This window comes from Hyperolius riggenbachi, chromosome 7 (genome assembly GCF_040937935.1).
Source record: "Hyperolius riggenbachi isolate aHypRig1 chromosome 7, aHypRig1.pri, whole genome shotgun sequence".
Lineage (NCBI taxonomy): Eukaryota > Metazoa > Chordata > Amphibia > Anura > Hyperoliidae > Hyperolius > Hyperolius riggenbachi.
Window position 1 is genome coordinate 255,064,467 of NC_090652.1, and position 26,045 is coordinate 255,090,511.

General features: G+C 44.3%; 1 protein-coding gene and 1 long non-coding RNA gene across 2 annotated transcripts in view; one reads left to right on the top strand and one right to left on the bottom strand.

The window, feature by feature from the left end:
* Nucleotides 1-26,045, top strand: part of LOC137524971 (uncharacterized) — a 112,127-nt gene that overhangs the window by 49,674 nt on the left and 36,408 nt on the right. The window lies entirely within an intron of this gene.
* On the bottom strand, nt 1,961-14,544 carry SP5 (Sp5 transcription factor). Its single transcript, XM_068247049.1, has 2 exons — nt 13,463-14,544; nt 1,961-3,247 (listed from the first exon to the last, which is right to left on the bottom strand). Exons 1-2 carry the CDS (start codon nt 13,511-13,513, stop codon nt 2,189-2,191), a joined length of 1,110 nt encoding a protein of 369 aa, XP_068103150.1. The 5' UTR covers nt 13,514-14,544; the 3' UTR covers nt 1,961-2,188.

A 26,045-nucleotide genomic window follows, 5' to 3' on the forward strand; every position in this document is an offset into this window, starting at 1 on the left:
TTGTGGTACCAAAGGGCAACGCAACCCAGGTTTAACCTGCAAATGTAAAAGGGGCGTAAAAGGAAATAATTATGGCAGCCTCCATATGCCTTTCACCTTGGCATCCTTTCAAGCCTCACCCACATGCTAGAGCAGGCATGGGCAAACTCGGCCCTCCAGCTGTTACGGAACTACAAGTCCCACAATGCATTTGCCTTTATGAGTCATGACTGTGGCTGTCAGACTCCTGCAGTGCATTGTGGGACTTGTAGTTCCTTAAGAGCTGGAGGGCCAAGTTTGCCCATGCTTGTGCTAGAGGGATCTCCCTACTCCGCCTACCGAAAGCCGCTTTATCATACACCTGGTTGTTGTCCTTTCTCCCTTCTGCATTGCACAGTACACATCGCTTGGCTGTAGCAGAACAACATGTCTGTATAGCAGTTATGCCTGGAGCTGTCACCCTAGCAACTGGGACCCCATCGCTACGGGCAACAATTAATGTGCGCACACCTTCTGTAAGTGAATGGCTCTGTGCATCTGTCAAATGATAACAAATAAATTAACTTTTATCACCTCCTCTCTCTCCCTTGCAGATTCTACTTCCGTTGTAATGGCAAAATTAAGGTGCCCATACATTACTCGATTTCCTTGTATGATTGACCATTAAATGCAATCATTTAATCGGATCAAGGGAGAATCAATTATGTCCCATTCTCCTGATGAGATCTGGTTGAATTAACCAATTTATTTAATCAGGCAGGATATAATATTTTGGTCGATCGTAAAGCTATTGGCTACTGTTCACATGATTTCAATCGACACAGAATGGAGTTTTGGTTTCAGAGCATGGAGGTACAACACTGTTCAGCTCAATTATGAAGGAGAATTGCATAGGATCTCACTTGTAGTGTGAGGGCCACTAGTCAATCGACTTTTGATCAACCACACTGTAGCTGATCGCCCAAGAAAGTCGACTGCTTAAATACTTCACAGAAAATCAAGTAATGTGTGGACACCTTTCCAGGAAGTAGAAATATATAAACAGTGTTTATTAATTATACAGCAAAGTCCCCAGTATCCGGCACCGGCAGGGACCGCCTGACGCCGGATACACGTGCTTGCCGGTTGCATGAGCTACCGGACAAAATAGCACAAACTTTCCCCCTGAAATACTTACATAGGCTCCAGCGATGTCTGGCAATCTCCCTGCGGGCTCTGAGCAGCTTTCCGGCTTCCCCAGTGCACAGAAGCCAGAGTGTCAGCTGACCTGGGTCATGTGACACTCCGGCTTCCGTACACAGATGCCTGAAGCCACTAGGAGCCTGCAGGGAGATGGAGGAGGCTGCCAGACATCGCTGGAAGCTTGGTGAGTACTTCAAAGCCTGCCAGCACCCTCTGAAAGCCCCCCAAAAGAGGTCCCCATTATCCCTCAGGCATGCCGATTAGTTGAAACTTCCGGTTGCCTTAATGCTGGATAACGGGAACTTTGCTGTAGCAAGAAAGAAGTACAATCTAACTCAAACTAATAACATAATTTAATAATACTGACTTGTGCCCTACCAATTTAAAAACAGTTTATTTCTGGACTGTGACCTCCTTTTGAGAAGATAACCCAACATTTAGCACCAAGGTGAACAGTTAACCCAACAACTACTACAAATACGCTAAACAAATCAAAGCATGCTGGGACCAAAAACATGGCCGCCAAAAGGAAGATTTCTCAAAGTGGTAAAAAGAAGAGCTTCCATATAATTAGAGACTTGTGAAGGTGAAACTACAATTCAAACAAAGCGGATTTGGGCTTTGATCCACCAGAGAAGAGACATCATTGTTTATTCGAAAGTGTTCTATGTCCCACTTACAGAATTAATAACGCATGCTGTAATGGAAGGAAAAAAACGTGAAAAGTTTAACAAACACATTAAATAGTCTTCTGAAAGCACCGCTGGTTTCAGAGGAAGATGTTACGCTTCAGAGTCACTTATTTGTCCTACCACATTTATTTTGATTACAGAATAACAGAAAAATGTACTAATCCACAGATTCACCGTTTAAATATCCAAAAGTAGAAAGCAACATGGAAGCTTAGCTTATCACAGGAATCTGACAAGTGTTGTGCTTTGATATAGAGGAAAGTATTAACAGTGTTCCGAAAAAAAGGTCCACATTCAAGTAAACATTGCACTAGAGTAAAAGCCGGCAAGGCTTCTTAGTGATCCCTGTTGTGCTCTTGTTTAACTGTCCTCTCAATGCCTTTCATCTTCTTGTTCTGATGTGTTTTCATGTGTTTGGCCAAGTGATCGCTTCTCATGAACCGTTTTCCGCATTCGGAACAGACAAAGCGTTTCTCGCCAGTGTGGGTCCGTAAGTGCCTCTGTAACTCGTCAGATCTGGTGAAACTTTTGCCACAGAACAACCAGTTACAGATAAAAGGTCTTTCCCCAGAGTGCCACCTTAAATGAGCCTTTAGGTGTGAGGTTTTCCCATAGACTTTTCCACAGCCTGGGATGTGGCAGATGTGTTGTTTTTTCTTCCCTGGCTCATCCGAACCACTGGAAGATTGGCAGTTTGGGCACCGGCACCTTCTGCATCTTCTGGCCGTAGCCAGGGGAGATTTGGTCTGCAGAAGGGCTGCAATTTGAGTCTGGTACTGTGCAAAGTCAGAGTGTCCTAAAACCAAGCCTCTCTGCAGAGGAAAACGGTGATGAGTATGAGGAGTTGGGTGGGTGACTGGGGTGGCTTGCTGAATGCTCCACCACGGGATATCCTCTGCTGGATTAGGGGACAGTTGCCTTGGTTGCTGATGTATCAGGTTTGAGTGTCCCGGTACAAAGCCATGGATTGCAGAAGCAATGGGGGCAGCAGAAGCATATGGAACATAGGCCGACTGGCAGGCAGAAGCTGGAAAAGCCGCCATGGGAGAAGGTAGCATCTTTACGGGTGAAAACTCATAAGGATAAGACGGGTCAGCAGGGGGTGTCAAGGGTAGCTCATGAGTTACAAAGGAAGACTGGATGTGAGATGAAAGCTGACTTTTTGGGGTGCAGAGTCCAAGACCATTATGTGGCTGAATTCCACCTGGAGAATGCGTAGGGATGTCATTAGTCCATGGATGGAAAATCCTGGATGGAGAAGCGATGGCTGCATCATATGGAACCTGAAGAAAGTCGTGACCACCAGCTGGCTGACCAATGCGGCTGCACGTCGCTGCCAGGAGAGCCAAGGGGGAATGCTTGCCCATGTCAGGGGAGGCGCTGGGGGTCCTGTCCTGTAATTACAAAGATGACAGTTCAGTCAATGCTGAAAGTAGTTACAGCTCTATATTTACCTGTCCTCGCATGCGGCAGAGTCTACATACAAATACAGCTGAGCGATATCATTGCCATATTATACAGCAGATTACAGATCAGAGGAGGCAGCTTCTGGCCGCTCACCCCTGCTGGGATCACAGACACTCCAGACTGTCGCATCACAGATATTCCGCGGCAGGGTACAGAAACAATGCATAGACTGACTGTGTCTCCCCATTGTAGAACAGCATGGTATCAACTCATAGAAGCCTCAATGGAAGTAATAAGTGGGGGTTTGCACACACACACACACACACACACACACACACACACACACACACACACACACACACACACACACACACACACACACACACACACACACACACACACACACACACACTTGTACCATGTAACAAAACAAACATGTACTCACTGTTGTAAGTAGTATAAAACACACTAAGAAACACAATGAAAACAACCAAAAAAACATTATACCATATGTCCAAATATAGAGTTGTCCGAAAGTAAATAATTTAACCACGTTTCACCAAGCACAGCACAAACAAACAAATTCAACTTACAAACAATTTTCCTGGGTAACAGATATAGATGTATACGGATATAGATTACAGATATATGATGACCATGTATGTGAAATTGGGTATACATATTTTACAATAATGTAGGTGCTGTGGGTTTTTTTTTTTTTTTTTTATTCCACCATATGAGCAAGTGCAATGTACTCTACATAAATGGAGGGGACATATGCAGCTAAACTGTTTGTAAGCTATCATTAAAAACCTCACTGAACATTGCTTCATAACCATACAACGCACTAATATATGTTTTTAAAAAGCACATGTAATAGGCGGGTCACACAAAATTACTATTTGTGTCGGCATACTTAAAGTTAAATAAATGGCTATTTTATAAATGTTAATAGGTAAGTAGGAATGGAAAAAAACACAGCAGTGATACATTTTTATAGTCATGATTGTTTCTCTAATTTGCTTTATTAGCTGGCACATGTGTTGTGAACCTGTTACACTATACCACACCTCCTCTTGGACTGTCCTCCTCCATCTTTTGAAGTGATCATACTAGGTTACATGTTAGTAGTAGCAGCAGAGTGGTTATGTGGCTTGCACCCTCGCCTTCCAGCTCTTAAGTCACAGTTTTAAGTTCCAGCACCATCCGCATGGAGTTTGTATGTTATCCCCGTTTTTTTTTTGTCTTGTTGTGGTTTTGTTGTTGTTGTTTTTTTTTTTTTGGGGGGGGGGGGGGGTAGGGGGGCACTGGGCACTCAGCTGTCTCCTACATTCCTAAAACATACTACTAGACTGACTTACCTCTAAACTGGCTCTAGACAACAGAAGGGACATTGACATAGATCCACTAAACTGCAGTAAGCAGAATTACATGTGTAAAGACTTATCCATGATGAGTAGAGCATAATTCTGCTCTACTCATAGTTTGGAAAGACTTTACACACATTAGCCTGCTTAGAGCAGTTCAGTGAGTCTGCCCTATAGTGAGTTATTCTGGCTAGTGACATGAATTGTTCAAAGTACTCTGCATAGCAAGGCGGAAAATGTGTTAGCATAGTAATGATACTAAAACTGTACCACAATGCTCTGTGAACAACAGCACTATATTACTCACGTGCCAGTATCTGCTGGGATGGTAAAATTGCAGTACAGTATTACAGAAATGTGATCCCTGAGATTGCAGCTTGCAATAATAAAATATGATAATCTTTCTCTTTAGTCACAATAGAACCATTTAACTAATGTTAGGTACACAATTTTTTACTGTCAGATCGATTATTTCCAACACGTCCAATCTGATTTCTGATCGATTTTCCTTAGAAGTGAATGGAAAATCGATCGGAAATCAAATCGGACATGTTGTAAAATAATCGATCTGATAGATAATCTGTCAGAAAATAGCATTGTGTTCTAGCATAAGAATTTTTATTTAGCTGTAGTTACGTGTGGTGCTTACATCACACATCCTGAATATACAAACTGTTGAAATATAATGCAGTAACGACACCTGTTACAGAGTACTAACCTGTTACTTGCTGGCACTGTGGGTGGGAGGTGTTACTCATTCTGACCACATTACGATCACTGTCTGTGCCTAGTAGAGCTCTGCCAACTGTAACCTTTCAGCTCCACTAGTAGTTCCAGTGGGACTTCCCCCCCCCCCCCCACACTGCGCCGCTCACTTGCTAGCACTATCTGCAGTGATCAGTTGATATATATGTACTGGCTGGATAGTATTCTGGTTAAGGGCTCTGTCTTAGACATGAGAGACCTGGGTTTGAATTGTGGCCTGAGGTCAGTACTTATTCAGTAAGAAGTCCTTGGGCAAGACTTTCCAACACTGCAGGGTGGCCTCTTGAGCGCGCCCTTAGTGGCTGCAGCTCTTGAGCGTTTTGAGTCCAACGGGAGAAAAGCGCAATGCAAATGCTGGTATTTGAAATATTATCTGATGCACTGTTGCTCCAGATGCCAGTGCTGTAGGTGGACAGCGATAAGTAGCACCTATGCTTAATACACAACTATATTAATATCCTAGTTTAGATTGCAGTGCCCTCTGTATAGTACAACTGCCTGTTTATTGATCATTATCAGAACTACCTGTGATGCTTCATATGGTTACCCTGAAGTTGCAGCTTTCCAAAAACTTTGCTCTAATGTCCTCTGTACATTGGTGAGGAGCAGTACCGCCCCACATTCTTCTTCAATAATACAATAAAGTCTATTCTCTAATACTATAAAGTATTTTAGCTTTCAAGATGTGCCCTGATCACTGGTCATGCCATGAAGAAATTAAACTGCTCCCTATTCACCTGTCACTATGTAGGGGTTACACTGCTCCCTGTTCACCTGTCACTATGTAGAGGTTACACTGCTCCCTGGTCACCTATAATTATGTAGGGGTTACACTGCTCCCTGGTCACCTATAATTATGTAGGGGTTACACTGCTCCCTATTCACCTGTCATTATGTAGAGGTTACACTGCTCCCTGTTCACCTGTCATTATGTAGGGGTTACACTGCTCCCTGTTCACCTGTCACTATGTAGGGGTTACACTGCTCCCTGTTCACCTGTCACTATGTAGGGGTTACACTGCTCCCTGTTCACCTGTCATTATGTAGGGGTTACACTGCTCCCTGTTCACCTGTCATTATGTAGGGGTTACACTGCTCCCTGTTCACCTGTAATTATGTAGGGGTTACACTGCTCCCTGTTCACCTGTCACTATGTAGGGGTTACACTGCTCCCTGTTCACCTATAATTATGTAGGGGTTACACTGCTCCCTGTTCACCTGTCATTATGTAGGGATTACACTGCTCCCTGTTCACCTGTCATTATGTAGGGGTTACACTGCTCCCTGTTCATCTGTCATTATGTAGGGATTACACTACTCCCTGTTCACCTGTCACTATGTAGGGGTTACACTGCTCCCTGTTCACCTGTCATTATGTAGGGGTTACACTGCTCCCTGTTCACCTGTCATTATGTAGGGATTACACTGCTCCCTGTTCACCTGTCATTATGTAGGGATTACACTGCTCCCTGTTCACCTGTCATTATGTAGGGGTTACACTGCTCCCTGTTCACCTGTCATTATGTAGGGGTTACACTGCTCCCTGTTCACCTGTCATTATGTAGGGGTTACACTGCTCCCTGTTCACCTATAATTATGTAGGGGTTACACTGCTCCCTGTTCACCTGTCACTATGTAGGGGTTACACTGCTCCCTGTTCACCTGTCACTATGTAGGGGTTACACTGCTCCCTGTTCTCCTGTCACTATGTAGGGGTTACACTGCTCCCTGTTCACCTGTCATTATGTAGGGATTACACTGCTCCGTGTTCACCTGTCATTATGTAGAGGTTACACTGCTCCCTGTTCACCTGTCATTATGTAGGGGTTACACTGCTCCCTGTTCACCTGTCATTATGTAGAGGTTACACTGCTCCCTGTTCACCTGTCATTATGTAGAGGTTACACTGCTCCCTGTTCACCTGTCACTATGTAGGGGTTACACTGCTCCCTGTTCACCTGTCATTATGTAGAGGTTACACTGCTCCCTGTTCACCTGTCATTATGTAGAGGTTACACTGCTCCCTGTTCACCTGTCACTATGTAGGGGTTACACTGCTCCCTGTTCACCTGTCATTATGTAGAGGTTACACTGCTCCTTGTTCACCTGTCATTATGTAGAGGTTACACTGCTCCCTGTTCACCTGTCATTATGTAGGGGTTACACTGCTCCCTGTTCTCCTGTCATTATGTAGGGGTTACACTGCTCCCTGTTCACCTGTCATTATGTAGAGGTTACACTGCTCCCTGTTCACCTGTCACTATGTAGGGGTTATACTGCTCCCTGTTCACCTGTCATTATGTAGGGGTTACACTGCTCCCTATTCACCTGTCATTAAGTAGAGGTTACACTGCTCCCTGTTCACCTGTCATTATGTAGAGGTTACACTGCTCCCTGTTCACCTGTCATTATGTAGGGGTTACACTGCTCCCTGTTCTCCTGTCATTATGTAGGGGTTACACTGCTCCCTGTTCACCTGTCACTATGTAGAGGTTACACTGCTCCCTATTCACCTGTCACTATGTAGGGGTTACACTGCTCCCTGTTCACCTGTCATTATGTAGGGATTACACTGCTCCCTGTTCACCTGTCATTATGTAGGGGTTACACTGCTCCCTGTTCACCTGTCATTATGTAGGGGTTACACTGCTCCCTGTTCACCTGTCATTATGTAGAGGTTACACTGCTCCCTGTTCACCTGTCATTATGTAGAGGTTACACTGCTCCCTGTTCACCTGTCACTATGTAGGGGTTACACTGCTCCCTGTTCACCTGTCATTATGTAGAGGTTACACTGCTCCCTGTTCACCTGTCATTATGTAGAGGTTACACTGCTCCCTGTTCACCTGTCATTATGTAGGGGTTATACTGCTCCCTTTTAACCTGTCATTATGTAGAGGTTACACTGCTCCCTGTTCACCTGTCATTATGTAGAGGTTACACTGCTCCCTGTTCACCTGTCATTATGTAGAGGTTACACTGCTCCCTGTTCACCTGTCACTATGTAGGGGTTACACTGCTCCCTGTTCACCTGTCATTATGTAGAGGTTACACTGCTCCCTGTTCACCTGTCATTATGTAGAGGTTACACTGCTTCCTGTTCACCTGTCATTATGTAGAGGTTACACTGCTCCCTGTTCACCTGTCATTATGTAGGGGTTACACTGCTCCCTGTTCTCCTGTCACTATGTAGGGATTACACTGCTCCCTGTTCACCTGTCATTATGTAGAGGTTACACTGCTCCCTGTTCACCTGTCATTATGTAGAGGTTACACTGCTCCCTGTTCACCTGTCATTATGTAGGGGTTACACTGCTCCCTGTTCACCTGTCACTATGTAGGGGTTACACTGCTCCCTGTTCACCTGTCATTATGTAGAGGTTACACTGCTCCCTGTTCACCTGTCACTATGTAGGGGTTACACTGCTCCCTGTTCACCTGTCATTATGTAGAGGTTACACTGCTCCCTGTTCACCTGTCATTATGTAGAGGTTACACTGCTTCCTGTTCACCTGTCATTATGTAGAGGTTACACTGCTCCCTGTTCACCTGTCATTATGTAGGGGTTACACTGCTCCCTGTTCTCCTGTCACTATGTAGGGATTACACTGCTCCCTGTTCACCTGTCATTATGTAGAGGTTACACTGCTCCCTGTTCACCTGTCATTATGTAGAGGTTACACTGCTCCCTGTTCACCTGTCATTATGTAGGGGTTACACTGCTCCCTGTTCACCTGTCACTATGTAGGGGTTACACTGCTCCCTGTTCACCTGTCATTATGTAGAGGTTACACTGCTCCCTGTTCACCTGTCACTATGTAGGGGTTACACTGCTCCCTGTTCACCTGTCACTATGTAGAGGTTACACTGCTCCCTGTTCACCTGTCATTATGTAGGTGTTACACTGCTCCCTGTTCACCTGTCATTATGTAGAGGTTACACTGCTCCCTGTTCACCTGTCATTATGTAGAGGTTACACTGCTCCCTGTTCACCTGTCATTATGTAGGTGTTACACTGCTCCCTGTTCACCTGTCACTATGTAGAGGTTACACTGCTCCCTGTTCACCTGTCATTATGTAGGTGTTACACTGCTCCCTGTTCACCTGTCATTATGCAGGGATTACACTGCACCCTGTTCCCCTGTCATTATGTAGGGGTTACACTGCTCCCTGTTTACCTGTAGTGGATGGTCTGATCTATGCATATTATTTCCTATGTAGCACTTACCTTATCTCTGTTTTGTGGATATTATAAAGAGAAGTTGCACTAATCTTTGTCTATTAGGGATATAGGGGATTGCACTGATCTCTGTTCACTGGACATTATGTTGAGAAGATGCACTGATCTCTGTACAATGTTCATTATGCAGAGATGTTTCATTGGTCTCTGTAAATATGCAATTTTACAGTATAAGGAAGTTATTCTGATCCTGTACATTATTCATATAGGGGAGCTGTACTGATCTCTGTTCATTGGACCGTATGTGTAGAAGTTGCAGGGATCTCAGTACATAAGGTAGCACAGTGGATTAGTGAATAGCACTCTTGCCTTGCAGTGCTGGGTCCCTGGTTTGAATCCCAGACAGGACCAGTGTTGCCAACTCATCCCTTTAATTACTGACACATATGAATTATACAGGGTTCGTGGCTAGGTAGATGCAGTTAAGGCACTGATTATGTGTAAGTAGCCCCAGAACCTGTATAACTTAGATCTGTCAGTAATTAAAGGCATGAGTTGGCAACACTGGACAGGACACTGTCTGCATGGAGTTTGCATGTTCTTCCCAAGTTTGTGTGGGTTTCCTCCATGCACTCATGTTTCCTCCCACATCCCAAAAATATACAGGTAAGGTAATTGGCTTCCCCCTGAAAAAAAATGGCCAGAGACTATGATGGACATATGACTATGGTAGGGAATTTAATTGTGAGCCCCTCTGAGGGACAGTTAAAGGACCACTATAATAAAAATATGTAAAATTTAAAATGCATGTAAACATATACAAATAAGTTGTACGTTTCTTCCAGAGTAAAATGCTCCATGAATTACTTTTCTCCTATGTTGCTGTCACTTACAGTAGGTAGTAGAAATCTGATAGAAACGACAGGTTTTGGGCTAGTCCATCTCTTCAAGGTGGATTCTCAGCATGGCCTTTATTCTTTATAAAGACACTCCTTGAAAAGTATTTATCCAAAAATTCTGGCTAGCCTTTCTGCTCACTGCACCACACTTTTTGGCTTTCAAACAGAGCAACTGCCATTCACTTAATGCTTTTAGAAATAAAGAAACCCCTTAGAGCCCCCACGAGAAGATGGACTACACCAAAAGCTGTCGGTTCAGTCAGATTTCTGCTACATAAGGTATGTGACAGCAACATAGGAGAAAAGTGATGTGTGGCTCATTTTACTCAGGAAGAAATGTACTTCTTATCTGAATGTGTTTACATGTTTTAAATTTTACGATTTTTGCGATAGTGGTCCTTTAAGTGACAAGACAATATACTCTATACAGTGGAATATGTCGGCACTATATAATAATTAGTCATCATGTAGAGAAGTTGCACTCCTCTATGTAAATGTGTCATTAATTAGTATAGGGAAGTTGCACTGCTCCCTGTACATTAGTCATTAGATAGACGTTGCACTAATGACTGCTCATGTGTGATTGTATAGAGAAGTTTCTCTGGTCCCTATACATTTGTTGTTACAGTATAATCTTGTTATAGTAAACTCTGATATAGTAATCCTCTGGATATAGTAAACTCAGTCTTCAGGTCCCAGCAAATGTTTCTGTATAAATATACAATGTATGACCAATTCTGATATAGTAAACTTCTGATATAGTAAACTACGTTTCCTGGTCCCTTGGAGGTAACTATAGAGATTCTACTGTATTTAGAAAATTTACACTGGTGTCATTGTGTAGAGAAGTTGTACTGATCTCTGTACATGTGTCATTCTGTAGAGAAGTTGTACTGATCTCTATACATGTGTCCTTGTGTAGAGAAGTTGTACTGATCTCTATACATGTGTCCTTGTGTAGAGAAGTTGTACTGATCTCTATACATGTGTCCTTGTGTAGAGAAGTTGTACTGATCTCTGTACATGTGTCATTGTGTAGAGAAGTTGTACTGATCTCTGTCCATGTGTCCTTGTGTAGAGAAGTTGTACTGATCTCTGTCCATGTGTCATTGTGTAGAGAAGTTGTACTGATCTCTGTACATGTGTCATTGTGTAGAGAAGTTGTACTGATCTCTGTACATGTGTCATTGTGTAGAGAAGTTGTACTGATCTCTGTACATGTGTCATTGTGTAGAGAAGTTGTACTGATCTCTGTACATGTGTCATTGTGTAGAGAAGTTGTACTGATCTCTGTCCATGTGTCCTTGTGTAGAGAAGTTGTACTGATCTCTGTCCATGTGTCCTTGTGTAGAGAAGTTGTACTGATCTCTGTACATGTGTCCTTGTGTAGAGAAGTTGTACTGATCTCTGTCCATGTGTCCTTGTGTAGAGAAGTTGTACTGATCTCTGTCCATGTGTCATTGTGTAGAGAAGTTGTACTGATCTCTGTACATGTGTCATTGTGTAGAGAAGTTGTACTGATCTCTGTATGAATCATTGTGTAGAGAAGTTGTACTGATCTCTGTCCATGTGTCATTGTGTAGAGAAGTTGTACTGATCTCTGTCCATGTTTTATTGTGTAGAGAAGTTATACTGATCTCTGTCCATGTGTCATTGTGTAGAGAGGTTGTACTGATCTCTGTCCATGTGTCATTGTGTAGAGACGTTGTACTGATCTCTGTACGTGTGTCATTATGTAGAGAAGTTGTACTGATCTCTGTACATGTGTCATTATGTAGAGAAGTTGTACTGATCTCTGTCCATGTGTCATTATGTAGAGAAGTTGTACTGATCTCTGTCCATGTGTCATTATGTAGAGAAGTTGTACTGATCTCTGTAGATGAATCATTGTGTAGAGAAGTTGTACTGATCTCTGTCCATGTGTCATTGTGTAGAGAGGTTGTACTGATCTCTGTACATGTGTCATTGTGTAGAGAAGTTGTACTGATCTCTGTACGTGTCATTGTGTAGAGAAGTTGTACTGATCTCTGTACGTGTCATTGTGTAGAGAAGTTGTACTGATCTCTGTACATGTGTCATTGTGTAGAGAAGTTGTACTGATCTCTGTACATGTGTCATTGTGTAGAGAAGTTGTACTGATCTCTGTCCATGTGTCATTGTGTAGAGAAGTTGTACCGATCTCTGTACATTTTTCATTGTGTAGAAAAGTTGTACTCCTCTCTGCACATCTATTATGAACAGAAGTTCCCATGATCATTATGTAGAGACATTACGCTGATATGTGTCCCTGTGATTATTTAGAAAAGTTGCCCTAAGCATTGTGTAGAGAAGTTGCCTTGAGCATTGTGTAGAGAAGTTGCCCTGAGCATTGTGTAGAGAAGTTGCCCTGAGCATTGTGTGGAGAAGTTGCCCTTAGCATTGTGTGGAGAAGTTGCCCTTAGCATTGTGTGGAGAAGTTGCCCTTAGCATTGTGTGGAGAAGTTACTCTTAGCATTGTGTGGAGAAGTTACCCTTAGCATTGTATGGATAAGTTTCCCTTAGCATTGTATAGAGAAGTTTCCCTTAGCATTGTATAGAGAAGTTGCCCTTAGCATTGTATAGAGAAGTTGCCCTTAGCATTGTATAGAGAAGTTGCCCTGAGCATTGGATAGAGAAGTTGCCCTGAGCATTGGATAGAGAAGTTGCCCTGAGCATTGGGTAGAGAAGTTGCCCTGAGCATTGTGTAGAGAAGTTTCCATTAGCATTGTGTAGAGAAGATGCTCTGAGCATTGTGTAGAGAAGTTGCCCTTAGCATTGTGTAGAGAAGATGCTCTGAGAATTGTATAGAGAAGTTGCCCTGAGCATTGTGTAGAGAAGTTGTCCTGAGTTTTGTTCAGAGAAGTTGCCCTGAGGATTGGGAAGAGAAGTTGCTCTGAGCATTGTATAGAGAAGTTGCCCTGAGCATTGAGAAGAGAATTTGCCCTCATCACTGTGTAGAGAAGTTGTACTGACCTGTAGGAATGCTTGAAGGGAGTCGTTCCTCAGCACAGCCACAGCAGCCATGGTCCAGCTCCTCCTGCAGCTGGGCAGCCCCTGTACAGTGATGGGCTGCACACTGCTTGATACTCATGGAGGAACCCCTGCAGTCAGTGTCCTCCCACCCAGAGAGTCCCGTGCGCCCGTGTGCTGCTCTGCCAGTGGGGTCTGCAGGTTGCGCCCCCTCCTCTCTTGCAGCCTCTTGACTGACTGCAGCGGGAGCACTTCCAAGAATGTGATAAGGACTTTGCTGGGCCGCCAGCCAGTCACAGCCCGCCTCGCTCCCTTTGAAGTTCCCAGCTGCCCAATCATCAAAGCACAGCAGCTCTTTCACAAGCGAAAGCAAATCCTTTGAATCTACAAAAGCTCCTACGGAGTGTTTGTTGGTCTGGATAAAAGAACTGATTATTACAGGGGGTGGAAAGGGAGGTGATAAAGGCGGGACAATTAATGAAGTAGTCACTATGTGGGAAATGTATATACACAAATAATTGGATTTTCTTGATCAAAGAGACCCCCAGCTCCTGGAGACCTCTCACTCTGCTTGTCCTGGGCACTGATCCCCCTCCCCTTCACTCTCTTTCTTATAATTAAGGATTTGTAGCTGAGACAATCTGCCTTTGTGATTGGTATTTGGGGGTCCACTTCTCTGCTTGGCACACTGCTGGATTTGGGTGATAAAGTGATGTGAAGTTTTTACTATGTCTTATTATGTGGTGGAATCTCCCAAAGTGACTTTACTGAAGGCTCTGAATTTTTATATCTTTATTATGTGTCATTGTTGTAAACTGTGCCACAGTATTCATTCGCCATAATAAAGCAAGCTTTGCTCTACTGAGTATGTCTATTGTGGGCTTTATGTGCTTCTTGTGTTCAGGGGGGGCCTTCGGCATGTGGCATCTGTGCAGGTGCACAGGTCCACCATTCCCGGGGGGGTCACCACATACGCTCACCGAGGGGCAACCTGGTCACTATGGTTGCTCACGTCACTGCCAGTGCCTCACATCTCTGCAGTGCAGCAGGTCACAGTGACACCGCATCCATGTGCTGTGCCAGCACCTGCGTGCGTCACTAGTGAAGGCAGCCTAGTCACTGAGAGGTTCTCCCCATCAGCCCCGCCCCTGGCAGCGAGGAGGACACCACACGCTGAGACCATGGGATTTGAGGCAAAACTCAGTGGCATAGTTAAACATTTGTCACAAGGTGGCTATGCAATGCACACAACAGATATGCAGGGCCGGTGTAGTGAAAATTTTTGCTACCTATCATATTTTGCAACTTGCCATAGAGGACAGTGTATGACTGTGTAGGCGTGGCTCCTCTCTGTTAACACGCCTGTAATTTTTTGCAACCACAGATCCCATTGAGCTAGAAGGGGGATTGTTCCCTCCAGGGGGGGTTATTAGTTGAGCAAGAGGGGGGATTGATCCCTGGGGGGGGGGTTATTAGTTGAGGAAGAGGGGGGATTGTTCCCTCCAGGGGGGGTTATTAGTTGAGCAACAGGGGGGATTGTTCCCTCTAGGGGGGGTTATTAGTTGAGCAAGAGGGGAGGGTTCTGTGTGAGAATAGGGTTTGGTTTGGTTGCATTTTCTGATACAGATAGGTTAAAGTCAATGGCTAGGTTGCACTTTCTGATAGCTATACGTATAAATAAGTGCAACCGGTTGCAAAATCTGATAAAGTTGCAAAAAATTTCACCACACCGGCACTTCCATTCGGGCAAAGGGGGCAATTGCCCCAGGGCCCCAACTACTCCAGAGGCCCCAGTGCCGCCGGTTCTCCCAGGTGGTCCACTGCTGATTCACTGATCCCCGCAGCCCCACATGTTTCGCAACTGCCACATGCCTGAGCCGCGTTGTAACAACTCACCTGTCCTGACGGCTGCTCATTTCCAATCTCTGTCTTCAGCCCCGCTGCTGGCGCATGTGTGCCGGGCATACAGACACAAGCAGCATGGCTGAAGACGGAGATCGGAAAGAAGCAGCTGCCGGGACAGGTGAGTTGTTACAATGCAGCTCAGGCAGGTGGCAGCTGCGAAACATGTGGGGCCACGGGGATCAGTGAATCAGCAGGGGACCACCTGAGAGGTCTGGTGGAGGGTGCCCCGGGCATCTCTGCTTGCTGGGGGGGCACTTAGCTTACAATGGCCCTGCGGACGTGGCCATTTACTGTACATAAGATACCATATTGACATTGGTGGGCGATGGGGCCGCCGATTCCACCTCTGTTGTGTTGATGGAGAATTTGAAGCATTGTAATCTGCCTGGGTAATGAATAGGGATAACATTTGGAACTTTTTTTAAATGTTCTAAAACATGTGCACTTACTTTTTTTTATCTCTTCCCACACCTACCCTCCACTAACAATAATAATTAATAATAACGAACACCTCCCACCAAAACTCCATTATAATGCTTAAGGATAGCCAATTAGGTGCAAATAATTCTTGCAAATTTATGAAGCTTGAAAGTGGGCCAATCAAAAGCAGCAGAGGTGGGAATCAATCTATCCATTTTCAAGCTGCATAAATTTGCAGAACTGTTTGCATAATTTACACTAACAGCATGCAGTCAGAGTAAAGGTGCGTACACACGCACTACTCCCGCTGGGCGGACGTTCAACCGACAGTAGCATGTGTGTACGCACTGTCAGCTGACTGAGAACACTGAGCGGATCGTTCAGAAACGGCCTTATCAGTCTGCCGACAGCGCGTACACTCGTGCCACTGTCTGCTGAACGTCCGCCCAGCGGGAGGGTCTGACGGACCCGTCGGCGGAATGTAGTGCGTGTGTGCGCACCTTTAGAGGAGAAACGAGAGGGAGGGAGCGAGGTGAAGAGGTCATTATTGGGGAAAAGCAGCTTGTTGTGCTGTGCGAGGAGTCTGACATGGAGTGAGCAGGAAGAGGCAGGAGAGCAGCATTGTTTTGCATAGCAGAAGGGAGGAGGAATGGAGTGGCTGAGCAGTTTGTCACAGCAAGCCAGTGTGTTATTGTGTTAAGCTACAGCATGTCACGTGAAAACATTAAATTAAGCAGAATAAATTGTCTGGTGCTGTGCTATCATTTCAAATCTGTGTGTGTGGGGGGGGGGGGGGGAGGGGGGGGACTTCCTTACAAGTTTACTTCAGGCAGCATAAAGTCTAGAACCAGCCCTGATTACAACCACTGATTTCCCCAAAGTCTGGCTGGTGGCAGGGGCATATTCCTGGCCAGGGACAGATCTAGGGGGGGGGGGGGGGGGGGAGGGGGTGTGCAGGCGGGTATCTTGCCCCAGGCGCAGTTTGTTGAGTTCTTAAAAAGGTGGCAAAATGAATGGCAGTTTAGGCGCCAAAACCTGACTTTTAGGCGCCAAAACCTGACCTTGCCCCGGGCGCAACTTGGTCTAGTTCCATCCCTGTTCCTGGCATATAATGTGGCGTGGGCATGGCGATATTGGATTGGTGCAAGTCTTCTGAGATGCTAAGCAGAGGAACGTTGGTGCAGCACGATCAGACCAAAGTAACTCGGAGAGTTGTGGCTTTCTGTTAAGACACCTTATAGTTGATATGTGGAGGATTTGGAGACTGGAGGTCCATTGTTAGGTTAAGTGGAGTGAGAAGAAGGCATTCTCTGTAGCCAGATGTATAACTCATGTAGTATGGCAGCCTCTGCTTTTGATTTTCAGACATTATCCCCCCATCCTTCCAGAACCTGTATGAGCCAAAACCAATTCCAGGTACAACCCCTCTTTTGTACTTGCGAAATAAATGATTCTGGTATATCCTCAGGGCATACATATTAAAAAATTGAGTCACTAAGATAACCATTTATGTATTTTTTTTCAAGTGTTTTATTTTGGTAACTATGGGAAGTAAGGAGGTAAGGGGTTATTAATGGGGGATTTCTTTTTATTCAGTTTAATGTATGTGTCTTTTTACTTTTGGGCTACTAGATCGTGTGCGTGCGCGGGACCATGCACGAGCGCCCGCAGGGAGGTATGTATGTCTATGCCCCTGGAGCTAAGATGAAGTTTCAAGGGGCATAGATAAACTGTAGCCACTCCGACAACTGGTTAAAGTAAATGTGAAAAAAGTTATATACTCACTTCTATACTCACCTATGGAGAGGAAGGCTCTGTATCCTATAGATGCAGGTTGTAGGTATTTGACCAACTGGTTGACTTGACTGCACCTTCAGGGAGATTCAGAAGGCCTCAGAAGCACTCCTGGCTCACACATGCACAGTATGGAGCCACCCATCCTCAGAAGTACTCGCGACCATGAGTGCTTCCAAAGCCTTACGAGGGCTCCCGGAGGCAGCACATTTTAAACCGGGGACAGTGCTGGAATGCAGGAACCATGAGAGGACCAGAAAGGAATAGGTTTTAAAACCTTCCCTCTCCATAGGTCGAATCGCTTCACATTTGCTTTAAAGCAGACTCAGAACTTTCTCTCTGCCTTAAAAGACATGCAGCAGCATAATAACCTTTAAAGTAAAACATTTCTTTGTTACAGCTGATACAAATCCTACAATAAATCTGCAGTGTTTTTACTGCCTGCTCTCATGGAAGCAGACATATCGTTAACATCCTGTGCTTTCAAATGAGGTTATCTGCCATGGCAGTCAGCTGACACAGTGGAGAGAACAAATTACAACTTGTGATTAGACACAGATGAGGGGGAATTAGGCTATGTTCACATTAAAAATCGCGTTCTCTGAGTGTTTGGCGGTTTTGTTTAAGCACTTTTGATGAGTGATTGAGATTTTTACTTCCTGACATCAGTCAGGAAGTAAACTCTTTGACCCAGAAAAGAATAAATACAATGCATTTATTCTTAAAAGCGATAGGGAAATCTCTATACAAATCTCTTTTTCAAACACTTAGCAATTTCCCTATACCTTCTATTGAGCCAAAGCGCTCAGAAAATGGTACAGGCATTGCTTTTGGAACTCTCATAGGGAATGATTGCACAAGCGCTTTTAGGGCGATTTCTAAAATTGCCAACGCTTAAAAAAATACACAAACGCTCATAGGGCTTGATTCACTAAACCGTGATAACTCAAATATCCCACCTTATGAAAGATATCACACCTTATCAAAGATATCACACCTTATCAAAGTGAACACGCCGTATCAGAGTAGCATAGCAAGCACTACGAACCCGCAGGGGCTCAGGGCAGGACGAGTGCCATTGCCAACTAGCAGGAATATGTTTGTAGTGCTCACTGTGCTACTCTGATAAGGCGTGTTAATTTTGATAAGGTGTGATATCTTTTATAAGGTTTGATATTGTCTATAAGGTGTGATATTTGAGTTATCACGGTTTAGTGAATCAAGCCCATAGTGTGAACAAGGCCTTAAACAGGCTAAACTCTCTAAATACATACAGGGTGCATTTCTCTATGGTTTCCTTTGGTCCTGTACAAGAGTTTAGATCCATTTTAAAGAGGAACTTTACTCAATACAGCTGCATAAAATTGTTATTTACAACATACAAAAAACAAGAGTTTCCTTTTCTCCCCGGATCGGTCAGTCCCCCTGCCCCGCAGCAGAGTACAAAAAGCATTACATCAATCTGAGAACATACATGGGTAAGCTATATGAAGAAGCACAAAACCTTCAAATATCAGTTTTATGCAATGATAACCAATACTTCCAAACTTTATAGAATTTCTTAGGAGAGCTTCTATTATCATATATACACTGGTAAGTAAGGAGGTTGGAGTTGACCCCCTATTTGAAATCAGGCACTGTCGGTGGAGCAGTTTTTTTCCAAAATAGAGCCACTGTTCTTCTAGCATACATCAACAGTCTTGCCAATTTGCCAAAAAGATTTTTTTATCTGACAATGCTAGATCTCCAAAAGCACAGAGTAGGAGGGCTTTAGCAGTATAAGGTACTTTATTATCAACAATATTACTTTACTAGTACCCCCCACCATCGCCCATTTAATAACAGGTGCTAGGCAAGTGCATGCATGTTGTGCACACAGCCACAACTCCCCTGCAATACACCTATGGCTGCCAACTACGGGCACGACCCACACGCATGCATGGGCGGGTGCTCCTGCATGATTGCTGCCCGAAGCCTGCTTGCATGCCGCATATGTACGATAGGCAGCTGGCCCGGACACACAGGAGGACAGGGGAATTATTATACAGTATCAATTATTTCGGCATTGTTTTCCCATTGTAAAATCTTTCCTCTGCTCTCCCTGATTTACATTCTTAAATTTTTCACAAGTGGCAACATCATTACTGCTGGCATTTGGGTGCAATTTAGATGCAACCGAACGGCAGCGGTTGTAACACCACGCTTGTGAAGCGCTGACACACGGTGGTGTTACCCCGTGGCAGTGAACCGCGACATGTCACATCTGAGCACGGTGCAGTAAAAATATTTTTGTTGGGAAAATACCGTATTTGATATTTTCTAGTATTTTTAGAAATTCTGATTTTCCCGCCTGCGACCATTTTTCAGTAATTTTCAGAAAGTGCGGCAAAAAGTGCGGTATTTCGGAACTAAGCATGCAGTTAAATGTCTAAAAATGTGGTGTTCGATTGAGAAAAATATTTTTGCAGGTTGCATTATGGGTAAATGGGTTGGTAAAACAACCGATTTTGGCACAGTTCGAGCACCTCTGTTCTTAAGGGGCCCATACATTTGCCGACCAACCAACCATTCGACCATCCAATTTGATTATTATAATCGAATTGGATGAAAATTGGTGCTGCCAAGTGCATGCCCGACAAAGCAACCAATTTCGGGTTAGAAATTGGCCGCATGGTCAATCGCGCATGCTGGAAAATTTTAGGCCGAGGTTGGTTGGTCGTGGGTACGGCGGCCGAATTGCGAACGCACTACGAGACGACAAAACCCCACCACTGCCGCCGCAATGTATAAATGTGTGCAGTGCGTGTGCATTTATACATTACCTGTCCGGTGTCATCCTCCATGCGGTTCCCGTCTATCTAGCCGGGTTCCGCATACACGCCGGTGGCACATAGCATCTGACGTCAGACGCTATGCGCCGCTAGCGTGTATGTTGCTTACCCGGCGAGATGGAAGGTCACCGCCTGGAGGCCGACACCGGAGAGGTAATGTATAAATGCACACACACTGCATACATTTATACATTTTGGGGGCAGCGGCGAGGGGACGCGGCGGCTCAGCCGATTCCCTGATGATTTCATGCTGAAATCGGACAGGAATCGACCTGTAGTGTATGGGCAGATTTGATTAGAGACAATTTTGTCTCTTGGTCGAATCTGCCCATAATCTTCTAATGTATGGGCACCATTAGAAAGAAGTATGCTAATGCACTTCCTGTGTTTCATGGGGGAGGAACTTGTATAACAATAGCCGGCAGATGGAGAGAGAAATTGTGAACGTTTCAGAACAACCGATTGGCAGTAAGTTTTTGTAAGGCGTTCTGCTGGAGATTGGAACTGTCCTGGGTTTGTAAATTCTAGGCGCTATCAAAGAAACTCTTCTCTGCAGACTGTGTTGTGGTTCTATGTTTTTTTTTGGGTCTTCTCTGCAGACGCCTTCTCCTCTGAATCATCCGCAGATGATACAAAACAATCTCAAAGGGCTCCATTTTCTTCAAACACTTGTCACACAAGTGACGAGTACAATCCAAAGTACAATATTTACTGCCAGGTCTAATCTTGCCCATACACGGTTCAATGAAAATGTTCGATTTTTCCGTGTTTTTTTTTTTCAAACAAAATGGTCGAATCGAATGAAAGTTGAAAAAAAAAATTTTCAATTAAGAAAATGAAAGATTATCCCGGTTTTTCCATTAAAAAACAGATCGGACATGTTGGAAAAAGCTTTATATTCGATCTAACGGAGTAATCAAACTACAGTGGTGTGAACAACTATTTGCCCCCTTCCTGATTTCTTATTCTTTTGCATGTTTGTCACACTTGAATGTTTCTGCTCATCAAAAACCGTTAACCATTAGTTAAAGATAACCTAATTTAACATAAAATGCAGTTTTAAATGATGGTTTTTATTATTTAGTGAGAAAAAAACCTCAAAACCTACATGGCCCTGTGTGAAAAAGAAATTGCCCCCTGAACCTAGTAACTGGTTGGGCCACCCTTAGCAGCAATAACTGCAATCAAGCGTTTGCGATAACTTGCAACAATTATTTTACAGCGCTCTGGAGGAATTTTGGCCCACTCATCTTTGCAGAATTGTTGTAATCCAGCTTTATTTGAGGGTTTTCTAGCATGAACTGCCTTTTTAAGGTCATGCCACAACATCTCAATAGGATTCAGGTCAGGGCTTTGACTAGGCCACTCCAAAGTCTTCATTTTGTTTTTCTTCAGCCATTCAGAGGTGGATTTGCTGGTGTCTTTTGGGTCATTGTCCTGCTGCAGCACCCAAGATCGCTTCAGCGTGAGTTGACGAACAGATGGCCGGACATTCTCCTTCAGGATTTTTTGGTAGACAGTAGAATTCATGGTTCCATCTATCACAGCAAGACTTCCAGGTCCTGAAGCAGCAAAACAACCCCAGACCATCACACTACCACCACCATATTTTACTGTTGGTATGATGTTCTTTTGCTGAAATGCTGTGTTACTTCTACGACAGATTTACCAGGACATGCACCTTCCAAAAAGTTCAACTTTTGTCTCCGCGGTCCACAAGGTATTTTCCCACAAGTCTTGGCAATCATTGAGATGTTTTTTTAGCAAAATTGAGACGAGCCTTAATGTTCTTTTTGCTTAAAAGTGGTTTGCGCCTTGGATATCTGCCATGCAGGCCGTTTTCGCCCAGTCTCTTTCTTATGGTGGAGTTGTGAACACTGACCTTAATTGAGGCAAGTGAGGCCTGCAGTTCTTTAGATGTTGTCCTGGGGTCTTTTGTGATCTCTCTGATGAGTTTTCTCTGCGCTCTTGGGGTAATTTCGGTCGGCCGGCCACTCCTGGGGAGGTTCATCACTGTTCCATGTTTTTGCCATTTGTGGATAATGGCTCTCACTGTGGTTCGCTGGAGTCCCAAAGCTTTAGAAATGGCTTTATAACCTTTACCAGACTGATAGATCTCAATTACAGTACTTTTGTTCTCATTTGTTCCTGAATTTCTTTGGATCTTGGCATGATGTCTAGCTTTTGAGGTGCTTTTGGTCTACTTCTCTGTGTAAGATAGCTCCTATTTAAGTGATTTCTTGATTGAAACAGATGTGGCAGTAATCAGGCCTGGGGGTGACTACAGAAATTGAACTCAGGTGTGATAAACCACAGTTAAGTTATTTTTTAACAAGGGGGGCAATCACTTTTTCACACAGGACCATGTAGGTTTTGAGTTTTTTTTCCTCACTAAATAATAAAAACCATCATTTAAAACTGCATTTTGTGTTCAATTATGTTATCTTTGACTAATAGTTAACGGTTTTTGATGAGCAGAAACATTTAAGTGACAAACATGCAAAAGAATAAGAAATCAGGAAGGGGGCAAATAGTTTTTCACACCACTGTAAATTATTTAATAAAAAAAAATGAAATATTGCACCATGTATGGGCACCTTTTTAGTGGCCACTAATGATCCAATTTCTAGCGAAAAATGGTTCAAGTGATCAGATAATTCTTATTGGAAGAAAAATCGTTCACTACACCATTAATGAACCAATCTTTGCTTCCCACCTATCACAACCAAGAAGAAAATCCAAATTTTGGTTTGACCAAAATCCAATCAGACGACTATTTTTATAATCGTTTGGAATCGATTGTGCCCATCAATAGAGATTAATTACAACCAATCCGATAACAATTTCTGATCGCTCTAACGATTTTTCACTAGAAATTAGACCGTTAGTGGCCACCTTTAAACTGATCGCAAAACTATTTACTAACACGCCCCCTATTTTCCATGAGAATTCTGATGTTCCGTAAAATAACTCAAAATACCGCACATTTTAAGTAATTGGAAATCGTACTAAGAAAAAAAAGAGAAACCAGATAATTACCTAAGGAGAGATATAGGTTTTTTTCCTTTGGTGATTCTTGTAAGGGCCACAAATACCTAGGTTATTAGAGGCATCTACACGCTATCCCCTATGCTATCAAGGCATTTTGTATTGACCTGAGGAAGCGGGCCATGTCATGTGAAACACGTTGTAAGATTGCTTTTTGAAAAAAAAGATGAACTTGTGTCTATCTTCTGGAGAAATAAGCAATTACCTTTCTGTTTATTATATATTTTTTTATTTGTATTTTAAAATACTTAAATAGAACACACATTCGGTGCCTCCATCGTACCCACTACTACCTAAGGAGAGGGAAGGATCTGGGTCTTATAGAGCCTTCCCACTCCTCTCCCGGTCCCGTCCGTTAAGTGCTGGCTCCCTCGTTCGGATCCCCTGCCGCGGGGGACTTCGGAAGTCTTCAGGAGTCGAGTCCTCCCAAAGACATGCGGCAAAAGAGGGCTCCCATGCGTGTGCAGTATGGAGCCATCCGTCTTCGAGAGCACTCGGGCTCCTGAAGACTCCTGAAGCCTTCTTTGGCGGCAGAGAGAGCAGTATTTTACCAAACTGGTCGAATACTGCTACCGGGGAGCCAGCGCTGGAACAGGGACCGAGAGTGCAGCGGGAAGGCTCTATAGAGCCCAGAGCCTTCACTCTCCTTAGGTGAGTATCTGTCTTATTTTTTTTTTTTTCTATCGATTCCCATTCACTTTAAAGGGACACTGTAGGGGGGTCAGGGGAAAATGAGTTGAAGTTACCCGGGGCTTCTAATGGTCCCCCACAGACATCCTGTGCCCGCGCAGCCACTCACCAATGCTCTGGCCCCGTCTCCGGTTCACTTCTGGAATTTCAGACTTTAAAGTCTGAAAACCACTGCATCTGCGTTGACATGTCCTCACTCCTGCTGATGGCACCAGGAGCGTACTGCGCAGGCCCAATATGGTCTGTGCCTGCGCCGTGCGCTCCTGGTGACATCAGGGGAAGCGAGGACACGGCAACGCAGGCGCAGTGGTTTTCAGACTTTAAAGTCTGAAATTCCAGAAGTGAACCGGAGGCGGGGCCAGATCATCTGTGAGTGGCTGCGCAGGCACAGGATGCCTGTGGGGGACCATTAGAAGCCCCGGTTAACTTCAACTCATTTTCCCCTGACCCCCCTACAGTATCCCTTTAATGACGTAAATCACAGCATTGGATAATATATGGCTAAAACCTTTCAGAATTGCAAACTGCTATTACCGAATGCGATAAATTTGGTCGCTGCCACTGAAAAAGGCACGTTCTGCTGAAATCGAGAGCAATAAGTACCAAGACAGGGAGAACAAAGAGCCAGAGATAGAGAAAGAGCAAAGTGCCACAAAGAGAGAGTGCCAAATGTGAGAGGTAGAGCGTGCAAGGAGCCAGAGAAAGAGGCCATGTAAAGTTCCACAGAGAGAAAGCGCAAGAGACCGAGAGAGGGAACAAAAGGAAATTATACCCATAATGCATCACTTCAGGTCAGTGAGTAAATATACAAGTTATCATTTTATGTCCTTGAAAAGCCAGGCATACAACAGGACCGCTGGCTTATTGCACACTCACAGCTTATTCATTTTACACACCCTATACTCCAGCCCGGAGATCGTTGTATTAGGCGGTTTGGTGAAAGGTATGGGTTGATGGCTCTAGTTGAGGACTTGTGAGGTTAGGCGTTACAGAGAACTAGGTATGTTAAAGTGGTCTGAAACTCAGCATCTCTTCTTTGCTCTTAAATGTTATTTAGAGCCTTAAAGTGAATGGGAACCGCATTTAAAAAAAAATGAAGCAAATACTTACCTAAGGAGAGGGAAGGCTCTGTGTCATATAGAGCCTTCCGTCTCCTCTCTCGGTGTTCTCTATCCTGCGCTGGCACTCCCCCCCCCCCCCCCGTTTCAATCCCCCACCGAAAGGGTATTTGGAAGTCTTCGGAAGCCATGTCCTCCCGAAGACGTGCGGCTCCATACTGCACAGGCGTGAGCGTGCAAGAGAGCGTGCTTGCGCAGGCGCAGTACAGGTCCGCCCTTCTTCAGGAGCACCCGGGCTCCCTGAAGACTTCTGAAGCCTCCTTCGGCCGGGTAAAGCAGTATTTGACTAAATTAGTCAAATACTGCTACCGGGCGAGCCAACACTGGAACGAGGGGACCAGGAGAGGAGCGGGAAGGCTCTATAGGACCCAGAGCCTTCCCTCTCCTTGGGTAATTATCTGTCTCATTTTTTAAATGCGGTTCCCATTCACTTTAAACCTACCATCACAAAAACAGCATGCAAACAGTTAAACACAGCACTTTGTTCTGCAGTGGAAAGCTCCTTCAGCTTGTGATCCGCATCCGAAGAGGTGATAACATTTACATCTGTTTACATTCCTCTGTTGCTACAATTAGTTACAGCCAGCCCCGGAACTGAAATGGACCTGTACTGAGCTGACAAGCAGAGACAGAAGAGAAGATAGCTGCTGTATTTATATATTAAAATCTGTGAATAAAATGCAGTGGCAGCTTTCAGAGCAGATACACTGTACTTTGGGACCTTGTAATTTGTAAACTGGCAATATTGCTTGCGCACAAAAGTAAATAAATTGGTGAATG